This window comes from Orbicella faveolata, unplaced genomic scaffold (assembly GCF_042242905.1).
Source record: "Orbicella faveolata isolate gen_17 unplaced genomic scaffold, um_ofav_v1 contig_36, whole genome shotgun sequence".
Taxonomy (NCBI): Eukaryota; Metazoa; Cnidaria; class Anthozoa; order Scleractinia; family Merulinidae; genus Orbicella; species Orbicella faveolata.
Window position 1 is genome coordinate 10,343,101 of NW_028301565.1, and position 22,624 is coordinate 10,365,724.

Sequence of the window (22,624 nt, forward strand, 5' to 3'; positions counted from 1 at the left end):
CGTTGCGTGACATTAAAATGGCGGCCCGATAAGGTTCTCGAGTAGGTCAAAAGACCACATATTGCGCAGGTTTTTGCTAACTAAACAGTTCTTGCTCTAGAAGAAGTATTAATTGCAATGTGTCGGAACTCTAGAGTAATAACTTTTCGTTTTGATGGCAAAATTTAATGACAGATGTTTCTGATACTTTACGGCGGCCATGTTGGTGCCCTCCGAAGGGCACCCGACTTGGTCTCCATAAAAAGCTCTATAAATTTGAGTGAAACACTTTTCTGAATGACGCGCGAATGAATAATCACACAAACCTAAATCTCGGCGAGGTTGTTGATACATCAATAATCTATCATATCCCACCTTCTTGACTTAATGCACTGAATGGTTACGATTTTTATTTTTGATGGCGTGACAGTGCAAACCAGGCATAGCGCACGCACGCGAGCGCGTCCACATACACAACATCAGGAGATTTCCTTGAATGAGCTAAGCTTGACGGCGAAAGAAATGCTCGTTTTCTCTTAAACGAGCATTGTGACCTTTACTTGCGCGTTCATGGCAAATTGCACCATGCTTCTTGTGTTTTGTGTGAACACATTTCCAAAGAAAGGTAAACGAAGGAAGACTCTCTTGTTACTGACCGGAGGATCAATCTTTTTCATCCGCATTGGAACGAACGAATCCACTTCCAGAACCGACCGCAGCATTTCGATGCAATTTTACTTTGGAGTACTGAAATGAAACCACAACGACTCCGTTTGGGAAGGAGTAATTGAGTGACGGCCACTTTTCTGACAGTCAGTTTAATTCATGTTTTTCTATCCTTTATTGGAAAGCGCTATACTCAAACATTAACAACAATTCAAGGCTAGAAAGAATGGAAATAAAATGTTATGCTTATGTTTTTCACCGCGAGCTTCAAAAAATGGAACTTAATACAGCATTTTGTCTGCGTCAAAGAATTAAACAAGAAAAAAGGAAAAAAATTACATTGGCTTACTCAGAAAGTGCGCTTGATGCATTTGCATCTCGCTGTATCTATCGACAATACTGTAACTAACACTAACAATAAGCCATCTGGTCTTACTCTAAGCATACATCAAGCCAAAGCGATTTTCTGGGTGTGTCGTCAGTGTTGAATTACTGTACTTTCGGCACTGAAGTGAAAAATGCTCTACATATTTAGTATCAATGCAGCAACTTATACTATAACCTATTAAGCTAACAACTGCCAGAAATGCTACTCTTATCTCTATGATAAGATTGCAAAATGACTTTGGCCGATAAGACCAGTTTTTTTTTTGCTGATTTCTCAGAACACGCTGCTCCAATTTCTTGAACCTCGAGTACTGCTCCTCAATCAGTAGCTGCGAGACGCTCTTGGTGAAAGTCGTCACTTAACTGTACAGCGGAGTTCCAGACAGCTTTCAAGTGCTTCATTTGGATATTGTCAGGAATGTCCTCGGTTCCTGGAATTTGTTCTAAACCTTTATCCGCCAAGCACAGTTCCAAGTACTCTGCAAAACTAGAAGATAATTGCATTAGACATTTACATTCTGTTCAAAAAAGCTGATATTTTAGCGTACAAAAGAAATAAATTTTGAAGTGGTAATTTGCACGACAAAGAAACTTGTGCTGAAACATCACATGGAGTAAGAACGGAAGACGCTCTCTGGACTCCTCACGAGATCTTTGTTGGGAAGAAATGATTCCTTGACGTGTCCAAAGAGCATCTGTATAGATGGCTTTCTTGTGCAGTCATCTTACAAATCAAATATTTTGATTTATAGTAATAGCTAGTTTCGTATCAGTCCACCAGTATACGGATGTTCACTGGTGCTACAAACCACTAGGTCGGCCTTGGACTTCTTAGTACCTCCAACCAAAGATCTGCCAGAAAATTTGGCATCTCTGCCACTTTTGGACTTTGTTACCAAACGTAAATGTCAATCTTACCTCATGGTTGAAATATTTTCACCATCTTTTTGAACATTCAGAAGAATCATTTCCAGGAGTTGTGGTAAAAATAAGTCCATGTCGATTTTTCGCAATACGCGATTTAGGTGCGCCAGGTCGCTTGAGCTCAGTCTTCCCTTGAAAATGTCAGGCATTTGCTCAAATGGCTCCTAAAGAGATTTGGGAAAGGTGATGGTTTATAGTTTGTCTAGGTCACCCAAATGCACTTTTGTTTGCCTTCTTAAAAAAGAAAATTAAGAAATCTTCAAGAAAGCCAAAAATCATAGCAAATCCCATACACCTGCCTTTTTGGATCAAGTTTTGTTTGGTTATACGTTCAAAGCTCCATTAGGCATCCCATCCCTCTCTCTTTAGCGTTCCCCTTAAAATAAATTCCCTAAGCAGCTTTCACTTTTACTTAAGCAACCCGCCGCCCCCCTCTCACTTCCTCTCTAATAAGCTCACCAACCCACTTCTCAGGACGGCAAGCCTTATTTACCCACGACTATTTCTTTCGTGGACACGCACATCGATGATATTAATACAAGGTCTCTTGTATCAATTAATTATTACATACGCCGACCGATTTATCTTTTCAGAAATAGCGCCCTCCTCTCTCTAAAAGGTGTTGAAAAGACGTAAGACCCTTCCAAGACGGGGGCAAAGTTTGATAGAGTTGAACGGTACTTTTAATACATGTCGTTTAGCGCAAGAGTAAAGTTGACCGATCTTCCGGCTAAGAGACCTCTTAGATGTCTGGGTTAACGCGTAACAAGGTTTTCTTAAGGGAAAGACAGAGGGCTGAAAGAATGTGATGAGGTTACTTTAGTCTAACCTGATTGTTCCTAGACTTGATTTTCGCTTTCTCTAGGGCCATGAGCCGCCATAACGCCAAGGTGTGAGTCAGGTTGCAGTGCTGCTCTGCCTAAAGCAAAACAGCAACATACATTAAATGTTTAAAGGGATGTGATGGCTAAAGGGATGGTAACTCGTTTGAACCAACCACACTACTGAGGCATGGCACACGACCAGAGTTCACGACAGCGAAGCGTGCAACAAGGGCTACAATACAAAAACGAGAACAATTAAGATTCCTAAATTAAGACCGACCACGGTAGCACAATGAACTACTTATCATAATGTCTCTTTTAAAACTCTGCTGAGAAATAAATGCGCCACAGCGATCTACTCGTGTACAAATGGCAAATAATTAAGGAACGGCAAAAGTTTCATTTTTGCCGTGTCCCGTTTCTCTCAAGGAAAATGACCTGATTCGTTTCAGCGGACTGCGTTGTACTTACTGTTGGGCTCTTGAGTCCGCGTTCTTTGGGTAACTTAAGTACTTCATGTAAGTACCATTTTAAAGGTCTCTCGGTTTGGCCACCTGACGAAGCAAGAAAACCAATGGCGATATCCAATGACGAAAGAACGTCACAGACATCAGACAAGGAGGAGCGGAAATCGACGATAATCTGGCCTTCGACAAACCGAGAAATGGGCTCCTGTAGAAAAACACAATAATAATAATAATTAATAATAATAATTATTATACATTTATATGGCGCTAATACAGTAAATGTTATTGGACAAGCTTAAGGTCCGTGTTAATGGCACTCAAAGTCCATAAAATGGTAAAAAAAAAAAAAAGATAAAACCGATATTCTCCAATAAGGACCGAACAAGCTCAATAAAGTAAATTTAAAAAAAACAACAGGTTATTGACACTCCCCTGATGGGGCTTTTCAGTGACAATAAACAATACAATACAGTACAATACAGTACAATATAATACAATACAATACAATACAAGTTTGTTGTATAATACGCTTAGCTATTCAGGTGTGACATTAATTAATGGAATGTCACACCAGCTAATGAAGTATTTATTAGATGGCTGTTATGCTTTTCAGGTCGCTTTCATGAAAGTTTAACTCAAAAAAGTGTCCGCCAAATGTGAAGAAAAAAGGGTGTCTACTTCACAAAATCTTTTCTATAGTGGAAAGTTTTGAAAAAGGAATTCGCCAAAAGTAATTCGTGAGCGGTCCAACTTAGCGATCCGAATTGTGAAATTAAGCCTCTCAGAGAACAAATCAGAATTCTCCTTTTCATCTTAAACCAAATTATAAACAGCAGGAAACCACCTCAGTTACAGCATGAAACGTGGCGAAATATACCCGTCCATACTGCCGTTATTATTATTATTATTATTATTATTATTATTATTATTATTATTATTATTATTATTATTATTATTATTATTATTATTATCAGCTCTTGAAACGTCAAGGATTAGGCATCACTCGTGCACTAAAATACAGCGAGGTTGTTAAGTTCTGAAACGAATCAAACATAGAATTGCACCGGTGAGCGTTTTCTTGCGTCTCCCTTTCCACAAATCCTCCCGTAATCGAGGGAGGTTCGTTTTCAAACACTGATGTTTTCAAAAGTTTTCTCACCTGAGGAATTTTTTCATTAAGGGAAGCGAACACGGCATCGTTACGTGTGTCTCGACTGAAAGCAAATCGTTCGTCCTAAAATGAACACAAAGAAAACAAAATTCACCCTTACTTAGTTGAAGTTAAGCTCAAATGACAAAAGCAGAGTTTATAAAGGATCATTTAATAAAAGTAATTTCCTAACAACACAGACAGTGCACGCCATCTCTTTAACAACTTACCTTAAACTCAACGAAAGGTCTTCCCCTCAGAAATCTGTCAATGAGCTGCCTTTCCAATGCTGCCCAATCGTAATGAACTAGAGTTTCCTGTCCCACCTCTAGAGAGTAGTTACAGTGTGCCAGGATAAGAGGCAGCAGGTCTTTCTCAGGATCATAAGCTATCAGATGTGACATGGTCACCGACGTCGAAGAAACGCGATCTAGGACGCTGCAAACGAGATAACGTTTTAAAGTGGAGAGAACGAAATGAGACATTTATGAAACATCGGATCGAGCGGTAATTCATTTAAGCATAAGAGCCGAAGCCCGCCTGTAGTAATCTGATGTTATTGACATTAAGAACTTTTCCTGTTATCGATTTTATTTAATTAAATATGAGGCTCAAAAGGCTCTTTAAAGTGTTAAATAGTTGCTGGTTAACCAAACGTTTCGGGCTTAGCCCTTCTTAATTTATCGGCATAGTGTCACGCATTTAATGAGTTTCTGCTCATTCCCATCGATTTTTTTATCCTGCTAAATTCCAGAGTTTGTAGATAGGGGCGATTATTGCGAAATTACTTTTAAGGGCAAAAAATTTCCAAGGAGAGGACACGGTTCAGAAAAATTTCAAACATTATTTTTACGTAACTTAATTTGATGATGAGATCTCGATGACATGTTGATCGATTAATATATATCACAGGATGTTTTCTGGTACGCTCATAAGGTGTAGATATGATTGGTTGGCCAGAACAGGCCTGATTCGAGTCAGATGTGTTAATCTTTGAAATCTAGACGTCGAGTTGACCATATCATTCCCACGCCAATACTCAAAGATTCATTTGCATCGATGGAGATATAAACAGAACATCGCATCGGGATTGAAAGGACAAATAGCTTACCATTCTTGGTTAGTTGCATTACGATATGCTCCCAGAAACTCGTTATGCGTATTAACTAAGAAGAAGGTGAGCGAAGTCGAACACACTCCCATCCCTGCGGTGCCGGGGAGCAACATGGCGATTGGGCAGTCGTTGTCCATGGTGGTATTACAAAGGCCTTGCGGTACACAAAGACGACCTCGAAGATCAAAGTGAAATTAAGAACATATACTTTTCCTTGAGCAAACTAAACCCTAGCGTCATTGAGGTCCGAGTTATTGCCCTACATTGAAACAGAACAGGGCTATGAAAGAAGATTGTTAGGAAAGTAGATTGTCCCCAGGTCTCAAGTTAAAGAGTTTGCCATATCTTGCTCAGAAGTAATATATGAAACACGAAATGCCGTGTTTGACCACATTTCCAAACATCGTGAGAGAGTTGAAAATACGACGCGCAGCGGAGTATTTTTGACGAAGAGTTCGAAGTGTTTGGAAATGTGGTCAAACACTATCTTGAGTGTTTGACATATCTTCTCAATCGAAACTAAACCTAAGGAGAAAACGGGGAAATAAAAATGTAAAAAATCAATGTTAGTTAAGATCAGATTTCCAAACTCCGTCACCGTTATGGATTCCTTTGTTTAAACTTGATGAATTATTAATGAGTTTGAGAAGAATGAAGTTAAAAAATAACTCGAGTTTTGCTTCATGCAACTTCGAAATAACTAATAACTAGGCAGCTATATTCCGGCCTCAAGAGTCCTCATGGGCCCGATGAGGATGAGTGAGTGAGTGAGGCAACTATATTACCTTGATCGCCAAGAAGTGACCGGCAAGAATTCCACGCAGTCTTAAAACTCTGGAACAGTTTACTGTACTCTTCTTTCACAGATCCTAAAATTAAAACAGATATATTTCATTCAAATAACCAGTCAGTCTCTGCTTCACAATCTACTCCTACAACATAGACTTTTCCCCTAACAGTTGCCTGACTAACTGTGGTAGTCATTTGGTCATTGGTCACGATTGTCATTTGTCAATGGCCATCTGCTCACATCTGCTCACGGTCCTTGAATGAAAGAGTCTTAATTGTTCATTTTCCACCAGAAAGATGCCAATGGTAGGTGCCATCTTTTCATTGTGATTCTTTGGTGCTTATGTCAGTTGTTTTTGTAATACACCAGAAAGTAACAGAGTAACTTGTGAGACAATCGAAAATTACGAGAAAAAGAAAAACATAGCTGTTGCATGTACCTCTTGGAAGATCCTGAAGAAATTTCCGGATGGTATAGCGTTCAGCATCTGTTCTATCAATTCGTCTGTGAAATCTGTCCATCAACAGACGTTGGAGACGAACAAGGTCAGGAAGAAACTGGACGAAACGCAACTTGTGTTCCTGTAATTGTTAAAGAGCAAACGGTATTTACCGATATCCTGCAAGAACGAGGAACTCCTTTCGCGCACTCAGAGGCAAACGAGTGGGAGCAAGAGGAACCTGGCTTGACGTTGATTCAAGTTATTTCTTTAAATTGATAAATAAGATGAACACTTATTTGGTCGTAACCGTAAGGTAAAGCTCAAGACAACAACAACATAGATGCGCCCTCCCATGCACCTCTCCCTGCAGACACAACAGCTAAATCTTGGCGAAAGTGTCTGAGTGTTGGTGGTACCTGTTTAAGGAAAGCATTCAGCACTTTGCATTGCTGTTCTCCACCAGAAAGAACTTGCTGTTGGAATGAGTTTCCCAGATGTTCCACAGTGATTTGCCTTCTGTACTTCCAAAGGGCCTTGGACATGGGTTTTACACCCTGAGTTAAGTCCTCTTTGTGCGCATCAAACTCGTACATCTGTCGCACTACTGGATCACTTCCTGTGGATCACAGATGGCAGAAAGAGGGACGAAACAAAATTAACTTTGTAAAAAAAGCTATATTGTCAAATAACCAATCAATCGAGCGAGCGAACAAGCAAGAAATCAATCAATCAATCAATCAATCGATCGATCGATCAATCAGTTAATCAATTTCACATTCAAGTTCAAACAACGTCTTTCTCCCTTCTAAAAACTATTATGACTGTAAAATTAGCTTAAGGTTACCAAATGTATATTTAAAACTTATAACTTTTTGATCCTATAAAATGAATCGAGTTCAAAGACGTTGTAACTACAGTTAACAAGATGGAGTACCGTACCGAATCTCTCGTCTTCCATCAACAGCCTTGAAGTCCTCTGTAGATTCTCGTCAAGATGCTAACACGATTTGCATAGAATATAAACGGTATTAGAAATGATCACTTTTAAGGAACGTATAAAAGAAGCAAAACAAATGACCTGGTCTGATAACATACCGTGATGACAGGAACGACAATCACACCACAGAAATCTGTTTCCCAGTTCATTCGACTGTCTCGGCTTTGAAGAAGCATGTCATGCGGGTTTGCTGAAGAGGAAAAAACGGAATTCATAAATTAACATGCACCAGGACACATGCATTAATTAACTCAGACAGAGCTAGCGATTCAGAAAATAAAATATTTTGCCAGCGCGATGTAAAACAACATAAACTGTTGTGACTTATTCAACCTTGCGTAATAGCCCAAGAATAACTCTGTCATTCCAAATGTATCTAATGCAGGTTGCTCATTGTCAGTGTAAGAAGCTACCGTTGGTCCAGCTTAGTAAAGCTAACCCATTTACTGAGACTGGTGTCAATAGTGACATACGAGGAAAGATAGAGCTCCACATCTTCCTCAATATTGCTGAAATATGTTCATACCACCGTGGCAAAATATTAACAGAAGAAAATAAGTTTGTACCTGTTTGTCCTCCATTTAACGAAATCATTCGCTGCAGTACAAGGTGAACTGTCAGTGCTGCGTCATCGACACTACGTCCCAGTGCCCTGCTAAGGACATCAAGGTCCCGTTGCAAATGTTCCCATAAATACTGTGCAACTGACTGTGATTGGCATGGAGGACTGATAAGCTGTGCAGTCGCCTTTGAAGAGAGATGATAGACTTTCTATTGTATCACTCCCCAGGTAGTTTTATTACATAGGTAAAATAAACAAACTCCCTTTTCGAATTTATGTACGTTTTTTGTATTATGAATTTGACTAACACGTATGGATGTAAAATATCAGCCGGAATTTGATTTGATTCTCTTGATAACGCACATAATAATAATATATAATAAAAATATTTTTATAGCGCCAAATCAACTAATTGTCCATGGCGCTTTCCACTAAATATTATTAATAAGCTAAAAAAGGGAAAAAGATCATAATAATAATAATAATAATAATAATAATAACATAAAAAATAATAACAGGAATAAACTTAGTTAAAAATCTAAGATATTTAAACATTTTTATCACCTGAAAATTAAAAGAGTTAAAAATATTTTTATAGCGCCAAATCAACGAATTGTCCGTGGCGCTTTCCACTAAATATTATTAATAAGCTAAAAAAGGGAAAAAGATCATAATAATAATAATAATAATAATAATAATAATAATAATATAAAAAATAATAACAGGAATAAACTTAGTTAAAACTCTAAGATATTTAAACATTTTTATCACCTGAAAATTAAAAGAGTTAGAAAGCTTGTTTAAAAATATATGTTCTAAATGTCTTTTAAAACTGTCAATTGAAGAACTAGATCTTAGTTCGAGTGGAATCGCGTTCCAAAGTCTTGGTGCCGCCAGAGCAAACGTTCTTTCGCCATAAGTCTTAAGTCTCGCTATTGGGGTCGCCAGAGGGTGTTGAGAAGACGATCTTAGTGTCCGTGGAGAGGTGTAATAATTAAGTAAGTCACGGATGTAGCAAGGCGCTGCTCCACTGAGAGCTTTGTAGACCAGTAAACGAATTTTATAAGCTATACGGTAATGGACAGGTAGCCAGTTGAGCTTTAATGACTAACGTGATGACTATAGTAAGTTTACGACACAGACTAGAGATACTCCTCACAGATAAGTGTTTCTTGTGAGATTCTATTAGCGCAAAAATGCAATATTAAAAGACCCGCCGTCTTTATTCGTGTATTTGGTGGTTTTATTTATTTATTTACTTTATTTACTCAAATTCAATTACACATATGATCAAAATAAAATAAAAGAAAGAATTAAATATATTTACAAGTATAAAAAGGAGATATTTCAGTAATTAGGCCAGTTTATTCAGAATTCTAGATTCTTTATTTTAAATAAGCTGCCTGAGATAAGATATAAATGACATATAATACGTATATAGACAAATCGCAACAACAATAAGTGATCAGTAAACTATAAAAGTTAAATTTACTAATGTAAAACTGATTCAATTTCTTATTCAATAATGATAATTGACCAATTGTCCCAATAGCTACAGGCAGGCCGTTTCATAAATCCACCGTCAACGCGATCAAAAAATGAGAATTTAAAGACATCGGTTCTAAAACAACCCTTGGCATAAAGATGCTGATTTTGCTGAGCTACGAAACTCCTAAATTTTGTACCTTAGGATTTGGCTCATGAGGACGATGATGATGTGTTACTTGACTTTGTAGTTTCAACCACACTTTTTGAAACCAAAAACATCAAAACACCTCGATAACCAACCTTCGCCAAACTCAATCTTAGCATCAGAGAAAAAAAGTCCCCTCATGTCAAACTACTTACCGGAGCATCTCTGCATGCTCCCATGACCATGGCCGAGTGCATGATAATTCGCAGGAGACCGCACACTATCGGTGACATCTTTCTCTGCGGCTCAGCACAAGTAGGTCTCGAACCAGCATCTCCCAGCGCGTGGCCGGTCTTCGTTCTGTCTTTTCTAGGAATTGAACAATAAGAAAAATGTTACAATCCTCCTAAACGTGGCAGTCAGTTAAAAACTACTGAATTGGGTCATACAGGTAATTTAGTTCTGTTATACTTTAAAATGAAAGAAGAAGTTTCTTGGTTATCGAATTGCTAAGAATAAAAACGTTTCACGTTACCTGTCAGAAACCTTGTACTCTCCTAGGAACTTGTGCTGCTCTCCTCCCATTACCTTTCCGCAGTCGGGACACGTGCCCTTCTGCATCGGCTGTTGACACTAATACAGAAAAATGCGATAACTGAAATAACAAGTGATCATAAAGAACAAAACTATGTAAATAAAACAAGGCACGTGTAGTTTCTGAATAACCAGCACTAACCTCCCCAATAAAATACGGATGTCTGCAATTTCCGCACTCTGAAAAGGTAAGCGAGAAAATATGGAAAGTTTTGATACACCTGTAACTGTAAGTGTTAAAGAGCCTGCGTAAAATACGAAATTTGTAACACTGTGTATTCAGAGTTGTTGGTTATGGGGTGTTTTTTTGAATCACTAAAAGGTAAGTAATCAAAAACTCTGCGACGTCAGATATAGTCCACTAAAATTTGCGTAAGGTCAAAGTGAAGCTAATTTACACCAGTACCTTAGCTTGGATTTCAGTTACATTTTTTTATTTTACTACTAATGATAATCTAAGTACAAGTGAAATAAGAGAATCATCTCTCGCAGGTCCGGTCCGTCTTCTTCCTTCGGGTTAAGAAACTTAGTCAAGTCACAAGAATCAACAGGACGGGTCGTCTCCACAATGACAACAGGTGAAAGCTAAAAAGGTTTAAATCTGAAACACTCACCATACCACTCTCCGACCCAACCAGTTCCTTTCATAGTTTCAGCAATGACATTGATGCACTCAAGAAAGCTGTCCTCGGCCATGGTTGGAAGGAATGAACTCTGCAAGGTTCAAAAAGACAAAAGAAATAAAGTTTATTTGCTCAGTTTTAGCTGCTGCGAATTTAACAGGAAAATCTGATTTTCTTTCCATTTCCTCTCTCGACTTATTACCCGCCAACTATGACCAGGCTTTTTTTCAATGAAATTTGGCACACCATTAACGAGTACAATGTTAACTTTTCCTTCATCTAAGCATTTTGTTTGTCAATGAACGAGCCAGCAAATATCACATTAAGTTAGCCCTTAATAGGTAGGTAAAGGTAAAGTCTGCATACGAGCCAAGTGGCCCATCAGGCCGGAGCTTATCCCGGTTTCTGTAGCATGAAGCGACTAGGAGTATTTCTACTCCCCCCTGGATGGGATGCTAGTCCATCGCAGGGTTACCCCCAGCATTAAGTTCGCCGGTACCCATTTATACACCTGGGTGGAGAGAGGCACTGTGAGAGTAAAGTGTCTTGCCCAAGAACACAACACAATGTCCCCGGCCAGGGCTCGAACCCGGACCGCTCGATCCGGAGACGAACGCACTAACCATGAGGCCACCGCGCCTCCCACTAGCCCTTAATAACATGGGAATTATTTCAATTAAGTAATTACACTTACCTGCATCGTGGATGGATTTGCCATTAGCGTATAAAGAGGCTGAGCCAATGAACCTGAACCAACACACTGTAAGGCTGCTGACGTGTGGATGACAATTTCAGCTAAGGTGTGTTCCTGTGGGCTCTTTCCACGAAAAACTTGAAGTTCCCTAAGTTGGCCTCCTTGGCTATTTTCTAGAAGTTGTCTGGCAAAAGGTTGAGCCTTAGGAGAATCAACATCAACAAACAGTTGGCAAAAAACAAAACACAGTCATACGCATAGGCTAGAATACGGTGTTTGCCGCTCCTGTTATAGTTACTTGAATGTATTGAGAAAAAAAATGAGCTAAAAAGGGTAGATTCCTAGTTCTCTTGCTTAGAAGCAATTTTAAAAGCGGAAAACACTTACATAGTTAAAGGCAGTCATCGCTGGTGCAGTAACAAAGATAAATTACGAATCACTAGCTCCATCCCCCAGTTTGAAACAGGGGTCCTTATCTACGCCTTATCTTAAAGCATTCCATAATTAAGCTATCTTCAGGAATGCTAAGGGAGCAATGTAGACGAGGTTACTTATCATACCGTTAAAGAAACACGTTCTCCGTCTTTGATGAAATCATCCAGCTTTTCCTTGACCTGGCCATAAGATGTAAATAAACATTAAAGTGGTACTATGATCAAATTTTTCCCCCTTAATATTTTAGGTGTATCACATAGAATTCCATGAAAGAATAGAAACGCTGTTTACCGTTTGCAAATATCTGCATTAGTTCCAGAGATATTTAAGTTTGAAAAATGTGTAAAATATGCAAATGAGATGATTGATGACGTCATACACTCAACCCAATTTTACATCAAGTATATAAATAGAGCTATCTTGGTCAATTTGCAGCGCAGACCATTGAAACTTCGTAGGTTAATAGTTCTAGAGGAAACACACCTACGGCCATAAAAAATTCTGTTCCCATGGTAACCCACTCTTTTCCAGTCCCCACCCACTTGATTTCAATATGTTAGTGATTTTCAGCTCACAAAACATTAAACCAGGCCACAAACTTGAGCTAATATATTTATATGCTCGCTGGATCAAACATGTGAGGCACCATTTGCAAATATCAAAATGGAACGCCAAAGGTGGTCAGAAATGCCTTTAATATTGGGGAGGTCTGGAACCCTGTATGTTGCCACGGTAACCAAATTGTTAAGCTCATATTGCGGAGCACATTTAGTAGAATCTTACTGCAAGGAATCAAACATTTCTGATACAAATTGGCTGAGATCTCTTTTTCATCATATTTGATCAAATTTTGGTTGAGTGTATGATGTCATCATCGGGCTAATTTGCATATTTTAAAAACTTGAATATCTCTGTAATGAAAAGAGATATTTCAATATAGTAAACAGCATTTTTCTTCTCAAACAGGCTACTTTTTTATGTTTTAAAATGGCTGCGATAGGAAAGATGTGATTTTCGTCATAGTACTACTTTAAGAAAATCAGAAGTCCATAAAAAAAGTTATATAGTCTTCTGTTGAAGAACATAATCATGATCAAAATGGTGTCTTACTGCTAAGCTAAATGAACCGAATTTAAAGAGTAAAACAACAACGAAACAGAAAATCTTCACTTATGTTTATAAAACTTCAAATAGGACATGTTACATAGTTGAGAGAACATCAAGCGGAAGGGTAGATATCAAAGATCAACAACAAAAGTTATAAGTAATCGACGTATTTCGTCTTGTGTGATCGTCCGGGTGACGATAGTTCTGAAACGAACTGTTGTTGGTGACTAATGTTTCGACAACCTGAGCTGAAGTCACCTTCAGAGTCACACATCATCGACTGACAAACATTATTCACTTGATTCTGAAGATGACTTCCGTTCAGGTTGTCGAAACGTCAGTCACCAACAATAGTTCTTTTCAGAACTACCCTCACCGTCCTAACCCGGACGATCACACAAGACGAACTACTGACACTCCTGAGTTCAAACCATTTACTACATATATCTAATTAGATGTTTTGGTGTGTAGTATCGCTGTATATTTTTACGAGTTGTGCCGTATTTTGACGAGCCCGTAAGACGAGTCAAAATACAAACAACGAGTAAAAATATACAGCGATACTACATACCAAAACATCTAATAGGAGATTTATTATCCAACTGCTGTATTCAATAAATTTATCAATGAAAGAGGGAGAGTGTGACAGTTTTGCGTGCGCGCGATGACCTGTACGGCAAACAGGTTTTCTACTGTACAAATAACTCTACAATATCGCTGTATATTTGTACTGTTATTTGGACGGTATTCGCTGCAGTTGGATAATAAATTGACGTATTGTAGCCTTATCAGTTATATCGAACGTTTCCTTACCTCTTCAGACTTTGGACTTTGAACTAGGGAAGCATTTGCCAAAGTTATTTCACGGTACAATGCTAAGAGAAGGAGTATGTCTATGTTGACACCTTGTTCTTCGGTTTCCTACCCAAAAAAAATATACATTACTATTTTTTCTGCGTCAGTAGTTACAAATTTAACCCAAATCTGAATCACATAAAATACAAACCGTGATAACAGTAACAAAGTCTTGGATATTTCCACTGATGACAGTTTTTGCTAGTCCTTCACGAAGTACCCGATAGTGCTTCTCGTGAACAATAAACCTGTCTTGAATGACATCATCCTCCTAAAAACAAAAGTCATCGTTCATCAGCAGTCCATCCCTGAAATATGGTCGGTATTGTTTTCGTTTACATACTTTGTCCTAGATTTTTCGACACGGACTTAACTCTACTAGCACTTCCATAGGTACTGTTCCCAATTACTGAGTTAACCTACGATCATGACCTCCCTCCCTATCCCTTTCCCTTAAAAAATAAACGCCTGATCGCAGGTTAATTCTGAGTTGGAGTCATGTTCAAAAAGACTAAGACAAACTCTTCAATTTGTCTTTTAAATTGATCCTAATCAGGGGAAATTGCACAAGTTGTAAAGAATCAAATTAGCCTCAGCTTCTAATGTTTCCATAGGAGCTATCCCACAATACTGAATGGGAGTCGTTCTAAAAACTGCGAAGTACAGAGTTGTTATATCCACAAAAAACGGAATTCAATATTCTTGTGCCATTCTTAGTGGCCCATTTGCTTACCTGCTGTCGAGCTTCTGGTGGCAGAATCCACTCTAGTTCCTTACAGCCACCCATTGTCCGAACGCAGTCAAAACCATGCCGTCTGACAAGTTGTTTAAGAAGGTAGAGCTGGGGCGTGGTGCTTGATCCTTCCATGCAAAGCTTTCTAGCAGAACCAAGTAGGCAGCCAGCTTCTCTCTCAACATCAAGGTCTTTAGTATAGCTACTATCTCCTTCAATAAACCACTTGTAAAGGAAGTCTGCTACGAGTGATAGGACGTAACGTCCTTTTGCGACACCTTCCAGTGCGTTTGCGTCTATCTCAAACGAACCTTCTTCACTGCCTGTGAGAGCTTTAAATGCCTCATCGCAAATCTTTTTGGCATATTTGAGTTTTACTGTCAACTTCGAATCGGCCACTTTGGATTGGTACCGGCTTATTAGAATGTCCTGGGAAAAGAAAAACAAAGTTACAGTAAAAATAAAGTTACATTTCACTGAATTGACTGCAAGGTTTAACTGAGTAAGAAGTATACTTTTGAAAACAAAATGCAAAATCAAATATAATTACAAGCTCACGAAATATTGGAGTGACGTGATCTCATCAAGTTAAAACAAAGGAAATCATAATCATGAAGATGTTTGGATGCCTGATCTTATTCAGTATAGATTTTTCACGCTTTCTTCTTAGTTTTTGAGTCGATTGAGGGGATATATCAAACTCTTGAGAGTGTTTCACCACACTTTCAAACACCTCAAAGTTCATCAGAAATACTCCGCTGCGTGTCGTATTTGCAACTCTCTTCTCGGTGTCTGGAAATATTGTAAAACACGATACCTCCTGTTTGATATATTACTGTCCAAATTCACCGAAGAAAGAGCTTCTTGTGGTAACATAGCGCTATTATCCTTCCTATCTCTCTGGGTTCATACGTCTACAACTCACCTCCATACACTGCACGTACAAAAAGCAGACCTCTTTAATGTGCTGGGGTTCTGGATTCAAGCCTTGAGCCTCTTGCAAGAAAATTTCCAAATGCTCTTTCACCACCTTTGTGCTGTAAAACAAGGAGTGGAAACAAAGAGGAAAAAAAACTTAGTTAAACCACGCTTTTTCTAAATCTAGCTTCTACTAAACTGCATATTTTGAAAGCAGATGTCAGACGTCTTATGCAGTACATGATATCTTACTTATATCACTAGTTACGTGTGGTTACCTCGAACGGAGGAGCTGTTGGAGGAGAAAAGAACGCACCACAGGGGTGGGGTCGATACCATAGTCGGGAAACGGCGAGAAATCTTTTGTTTGAGTTGACTGGCGGCCGATAACATAACGCATAAGAAGGGAAATAGCTTCTTGTTCCAAGTCTTTAGATGCTGAGTCACCAAAACAAAATATGGACACTAGCTCCATAAAAAAGGCGTTGCAGCGGCGTCGAAACTCGGAAGTGGTACTTTCATCGGCCCTATTAAGAAAATCAAGAAAATGCGCCGTTATCCTTTCAGAAATAAAACGTTTCTCTTATGCAAAATTGTGATCAAGGCCTTATCCTACATTTTACCAGTGAACAATAAATAAATACAAAGTCTGGTCATAGCCATCAAAAGAAGTTAGGCTGTAATGGCTTAAACAAACACTATGATATGCCTTTGGCAGTGACGTAAATTTCGAAACCATGCGAAGAGTTACCGTAAGATCCGAGGTTTTTACATCCATGAGGCATAATAATGCTCATGCTTTCAAGGATTAAACTATGTTATATTGCACCATGCGCAACAGAAAAAAGACTTCGAAATGTTGAAAACTATAAAGATAACTCTGCATGGCTTATTATCGTGATAATGGTTTTATTTATCTTACCTCATTTGGAATTCTTCACTGAGGCTGATTAGAAATTTCTCAACAGTCTGCAGAGATCTCAGCGATGAAAAGTCAGTTTCATCTCCCAAAGCCTGATCAATCAAGAAAAGAAGCGATTAACAATGTTCATTTTCGTTTGTAAGTGATATTCGCTGATTAAAGTGAGCATTTATGTTTAGTTTAACCTTATATGAATACCTCAAATGACCCGTCAAGAAGCAAGACTTCTTCTCAATTCACTTGGCTGGGGCCTCCTCTCTGCCAAAAGGGCTGTATGGTATTTAGACTACTAACAAGCTACAAGCTTGCACTAGTTATCGTTTTGACATCCGTACTGACTTCCGCGACGTTGCCCATAAACTAACCTAACCTAGGCCAACACCTGACAACCTAAAACGCACCTTTTACCACAGTGGAGCTTTCCTCTGGAGGAAGCTAGAGCCGCTAGCTTTTTTAATCTCTTTAAAAAAACATATCAACAAACGGTTTACCACCTCGAGCTCCCACATGGAAAATATGTGAGACAGTTAATAAAGTATGTAAATTTCCTATTTCATTTGCTGATATTTTTATCGTGTTTAATAAGTTTGTTGCTTTTGTTGTTGTTGTTGTTGTTGTTGAGATTGGTAAATGAATATAAGGTGTCTCCGCGCGCTGTGAGCATCTACCTAGACTGACCGTTTTTTTACGATGTTTGTTTGAGTGCTTGCCTTTAATTAACACATAACAAAACTTATACCTTCCATAGTCTGACCACACTCTCATCTTGCTCGTCAAACAAGGTCACGTGTTCTACAAACAGTCTGACAGCTCCTTCTCGTTGCCACATGGATCTAGCACACAGAAAATGAAGTGAACATCTAACACCCCGTGAAAGCTAGACTAAACAGATGAATACCCAAAGAATTTACAATCCCGAGATTTGTAGGAATAGACAGGAAAAGCGGAACACCAAAAAGCAAAAATCCTCAATCAATCAAATAATCAACACGAAACAACTTTTATCCTCGATTAAAAAGTGATAGTAATTTAAACTTATTCCTCCCTCGACGGCAGGGCTGTATAAATGCCAAATTACCTGCATTGACCAAGCAATACTGTGGATTTCTCTCCGTAGTTTGAGCTCATCTCTGTAACGGGTCCAAACCTTTCTTTTCTCATCATGTCTTCCACCGCTGGTCTGATGGACAATACTTTGTCACACCAAGCTCGCCTAGATTCCGGCTTCAGCAAAATTTCAGCGGATGGGCTAAGAGCTTCAAGGCAAACTTGCAATGCAACAACGTCCAGGATCTGTTCCATAAGAACACAATGATTGTAATCGGTGTTATGGGTAGCCTGCGTGTGTACTATATTACTTATAAAAGAATTTTGGACGTTAAACTTTCGTATGATTTATTTCGCACGTTTAATTTTCGGACAATAACTTTTTATCTAGTTTTGGGCGAATTTCGGACGTAAAATTCGGACAATTTCCTGAAACATAGCTTAAGCAAATGTCTACGCCTACCAAACAAGAATTAGACTGAAACAACATCGGTGAAAATGATTGTTTTACTGCATCCTCAAGGTTTTTTAAATGACAAATTCTATCAAGCCGTTTCCCAACTTAAGTTCGCTCCATAAAAGAAACTAAGATGTTTGGAGCTACTTAAAAGTTTTATACTGTGCTGCTTTATACTGTATTTTATACTGTACTACTACTATACTGTACTACTGTTTTATACTGTATTTCGGACGCTTAAAAATTTCGGACACTTATTTGTTCGAAATGAAAAATCGTCCGAAATTGTTTGTAAGTAATGTATTTTCTTTAATTCACCTTCCCATGTGAATGAAAGAGAATAGTAGACATCTACACGCAGACTATGCTATTAGCAGCATACGATAACTGCTCCACCGCTGGGTACAGCACAACGAGACTTCAAATGTCGAAATCAGAACTAAGTTGAATGCCAAAGTGTCCAATTACATTGTTTGGGTAGAGCTTTTGACATTTTTTACAGACCAGCACTATAGAAAACAATGAGGCACCATGCCATTCCGCAAATAGAAGCAATCGGCATGTGTTGTTAGTGTTTTGCTAGCATTTTGAAACGAGTGGCTACAACAAACCAAAATATTTGCTCATGATAACATTTCCAATCACCTTGCAAGGGCGACAAAACAACGCTTTACCAGAAATTAGCAAGGCACATAAATAATTGGGCAATTTACTTGAAAAAATAATCTTCTTCACAGAACTGTTACAACTACTCACCACTTCAGATTCCTTCTCTCGGGGAATTTCTCTCAGTCTTGGCACAAGACCAGGATGGACTTGAACAAGTTGGGCAAAACACGTTAAGCGCAACTGAACCCTACTGTGTGCCACATGAACGAGTGGTATGTCAATCACCTCATTACCCTCTTCATCTTCCAGAGTACCCAATTCCCTCGCTGATGAAAGAATGGCTTCGTAAACAAGCTGAAGAACAAAAGAAAACAGCTTACACTTTTGTGACGTTAAGTCATTATTTACCACACAACGAATTCGGAATACGGTAGCACGAAGGTTAATTACAACTGGAATAAAGTGTCAAATAATAGTTAACAAAAACCTCGTATTCCATATCACTTGAAGGCTTGTAAACCATGTGAACGAAATCCATTAGGTACGCTTGTGCTGAGAAGGGTTGATGACGCAGATCCCCAAGAAGAGACCCAATTTCGGAATTATCGATCAAACCACGTAAAGATTCCACCAAAGTAGCACTGGACTGGGCTGAGGAAACATCAAATTACCGAATACTTTAGTTCCAGTAACAAGTATGTTTTATCGCTAGGTTTTTAGTTTATTATCGTCAGCGCAACATGGCTCTAAAGCCATTATAAGATCTCCCATACCCTTCACGAATCTGGCTCTGATAAAACAGGATGGAACCTCTCCATCTAACTTGAGTTTCCTTCTAATACTGATAACTAATATTACTGGTTCGAAAACCAACAGAGGTTTTTAGTTCATCCATTTACTGCAGTCCGACTACAAAGCGCTCTGGTATGTTGTAAGCTGGCACTGTAATAATTAATTATTAGTATAGAGTTAAAAGAAAAACTGCACCCATAATTCTTTTCACTTCAGTCGAAGGGAATTGGTGGCTATAGGCATTGTTAAAACAACACAACTTAAACAAGACGAGATGACAACATTTCAGTAGGATTAAAAACAAAAACATACACGGCTAAGAACAAATTCACTGTGTAGAACTGATTATTATATAATCAAAACTGGATTTGTACCTGAAACGCCAAACGCATCTTTCAACGACTGTTCCACGCCTTGCTTGATAAGGAAAGAAAATGGAAATCGGCAAAAGAACTTGTGACCGCCGGCGCCAGAACCAAGGACTTGCACACGCTCACGAACCGAATTAGTAACTGGCGAAATCATCTTACTATAACTTAGCTCTGAAATTTTGGGGTCAGCCATTATCTTCAACCACAGCTTAGAAATCCAAGTGTCGTCATTTCTCATCAAGTCCAGATTGCTGTCCCTGTCTGCCAACGCGATGATCTCAGCCAGAATGGGTACCACAGCAGAGTACACTCTTTTCCAAAGAGCCTTTCTGAAGGTGCCCCATTCTTGCACACCTGTCCCGGATAGAGCCTCTGCGTGCAGCCACTCGTGTGCATTGTATGCTATTTTTTCTCTTTCTTTCAGTAGGTGAAACGTTCTTTGTGTCACAACGCTAGCAAATGTCTCGTCAGCTTTAAAACAATAACAGCAAAGAAAGATGAATTAAGACTTAAAAGTGTTTGTATTTTTTCTCACTTGAACGTGTTTGTATGCCATTTTGTGGTCCGTATCTAACTTCTGTTTTCCCTTCCACGAAATTGCACCAGTGACCCAGTGACACAGCAGTTATAAGCGAGACGTATTTTATTTGCTGCTAAAATCGATAAACAGAAAACTTTGAAGTTATCTACTCTGCTATCAGGCAGGCCAATTAACAACAACATCTTGAAGATCAAATATAATACATAAGAATTCCCATCTGAAATGAAACGCGAAAATATTCAAACTTGTTTGTTGCATTATTACTTAATGGACGGAGAAACAATTATTTTTTTATTTTTAACTTGAAACTGAAGGGAGCGTATGAACAAAGCCATTCATGGTTGGCATGTCATGGATTTAAAAAGTTCCGCAATCAGTGTCATTTACACTAACCTCCAGCACCTTGAGACTCGTCAGGTAGCAAATCCAAAAGAAGCTCAATTCGCTGAGTTGATCGTTCAGTTGATTCCATTTCGTTATCAACTCTGCACGCTGCTGCTTGTACGCAGTTTCGCAGGAGCTTCACAGCCAAGGCCTGCGTGACCTCATCCCTTTCTTCTTGATCTTTACTTCCGCTTCTGAACAGCTCGCTGATTGGACGATCAATAAGTTGCTCGATAGAAGGAGTGTGCCTGTCGGGTGGGCGAAGTTCATCAATGTGACTAGACATCCACTTTCCACCCTGGAAACCGACAAAGTTACGGCACCCACCGACCATTCTCGGCAGCTGTATGACCAAGACAACGTGAACTGCTTCGATTGATGGCAGATTGAGCATTTCTGGCGCGTTAGTCCGTTCCTCCAGCAGAATATGCCTTGCACCGGCAATCAGGTTGAAGTTGTCATCTCCTGAGTCACACTGAACCAGGAGAATGCCAGGACAGTCTCCTCCAAGGCGTTCAAAAAAGGCTCTGTCAGAACGTGAGTTTGAAAGTTTTAAATAGAGGTTACAGCAATTTATGTTACTTTCGTTTTACCTGAATCATTATTATAACAAGAGCTAGGAAGAAGAGTTAAGGTTTAGAGCCAGTAATGTAGGATATTCTTAGGGCGATCAATTGGCAGAATCGGCTAACCTGTTTACATCGCCCTTGGTTCCACCCAATTCAGAGCACGTGATGATTCATTTGGAAGGTTACAATTGTGCAATTTGTCACAGATACCTGACTGCATAGGAGTATGTACAAACAGAACAATTGTAACCTCCCAAATGAATCATCACATGATCTGAATTGGGTAGCAACAATGGTGTAATCACGTTAGCCGAATCCGTCTATTGACCACCTTGTGACAATGTTGGCGTCCTTATGCGTGAAAAGTTTGAGAATTCCCAGAAGTTCCATTTTAAAGACATAGAATTACCAGAACTTTAAATATATATTAACTATCGAGAGCTTATCGCCTTAAAATAATATCGTATATCGCGTCAGCTACAGATTAGACTTTGTTTTCCTCTATCCAGGAAGAGAATAGATTGGGGCTCAAAACTTCGGAACAGGGTTTGATGAAAGAACGTTTAGAAAAATCGGTCAAAAGGTGAGAGTAGGTCAGAACGTATAGCGTGCAAACCTGTCCATGGTGGACACAGGTCAGTTACAGCCGAAAAGTAAGATATGTGGGTTATTGTTATTAAGGACATGGGTATTTTTCTTTATTTATTTTCTAGAATGGGAAATCGCTCGATGTGATATGATGTAACACATTTCTTAAAATAGACCATTACCTTACTGATCCTCGAAACTGTTGCTCCGTCTGGAACTGTTGAAGTGTCATGAGATCGACAGTCGAACGATGGAAATCACTTCGGTTACATATGTCAGCCAGATCGTGGTTAGAGAGCAGACGAGAATGAGTGGTAATCTAAAATAAAAGTTTAGGAGATCAATTGGTCGAGTTAGATAATACTATAAAACAATAAAAATATAGTCGTCTTTTAAAGGAGCCATGTCAAGGTTTGCGCTTCTTGAAAAGTTAAGCCTAAATTTTTCAAG

General features: G+C 38.9%; 1 protein-coding gene across 2 annotated transcripts in view; it reads right to left on the reverse strand.

The window, feature by feature from the left end:
• Nucleotides 1-751: 751 nt before the first annotated feature.
• The window catches only part of LOC110067795 (E3 ubiquitin-protein ligase rnf213-alpha-like), an 82,369-nt gene continuing 60,496 nt past the window's right edge, over nt 752-22,624 (reverse strand). For both annotated transcript variants that reach the window (XM_089275437.1, XM_089275436.1), the window contains 32 exons: nt 22,357-22,493; nt 21,027-21,544; nt 20,096-20,563; nt 19,417-19,580; nt 19,077-19,283; nt 17,895-18,109; nt 17,556-17,649; nt 16,817-16,908; nt 16,173-16,421; nt 15,902-16,013; nt 14,977-15,405; nt 14,395-14,514; nt 14,202-14,309; nt 12,407-12,460; nt 11,847-12,047; nt 11,144-11,243; nt 10,672-10,709; nt 10,471-10,568; nt 10,151-10,304; nt 8,307-8,487; nt 7,839-7,930; nt 7,683-7,740; nt 7,160-7,359; nt 6,741-6,882; nt 6,297-6,380; nt 5,509-5,686; nt 4,628-4,835; nt 4,407-4,481; nt 3,252-3,452; nt 2,786-2,875; nt 1,951-2,120; nt 752-1,519 (listed from right to left, as the gene is read on the reverse strand). In XM_089275437.1, coding sequence (XP_089131563.1) covers nt 1,351-1,519; nt 1,951-2,120; nt 2,786-2,875; nt 3,252-3,452; nt 4,407-4,481; nt 4,628-4,835; nt 5,509-5,686; nt 6,297-6,380; nt 6,741-6,882; nt 7,160-7,359; nt 7,683-7,740; nt 7,839-7,930; nt 8,307-8,487; nt 10,151-10,304; nt 10,471-10,568; nt 10,672-10,709; nt 11,144-11,243; nt 11,847-12,047; nt 12,407-12,460; nt 14,202-14,309; nt 14,395-14,514; nt 14,977-15,405; nt 15,902-16,013; nt 16,173-16,421; nt 16,817-16,908; nt 17,556-17,649; nt 17,895-18,109; nt 19,077-19,283; nt 19,417-19,580; nt 20,096-20,563; nt 21,027-21,544; nt 22,357-22,493 — 5,406 coding nt within the window. In that variant the 3' untranslated portion in view covers nt 752-1,350. The remainder of the gene's footprint in view (nt 1,520-1,950; nt 2,121-2,785; nt 2,876-3,251; nt 3,453-4,406; nt 4,482-4,627; nt 4,836-5,508; nt 5,687-6,296; nt 6,381-6,740; nt 6,883-7,159; nt 7,360-7,682; nt 7,741-7,838; nt 7,931-8,306; nt 8,488-10,150; nt 10,305-10,470; nt 10,569-10,671; nt 10,710-11,143; nt 11,244-11,846; nt 12,048-12,406; nt 12,461-14,201; nt 14,310-14,394; nt 14,515-14,976; nt 15,406-15,901; nt 16,014-16,172; nt 16,422-16,816; nt 16,909-17,555; nt 17,650-17,894; nt 18,110-19,076; nt 19,284-19,416; nt 19,581-20,095; nt 20,564-21,026; nt 21,545-22,356; nt 22,494-22,624) is intronic.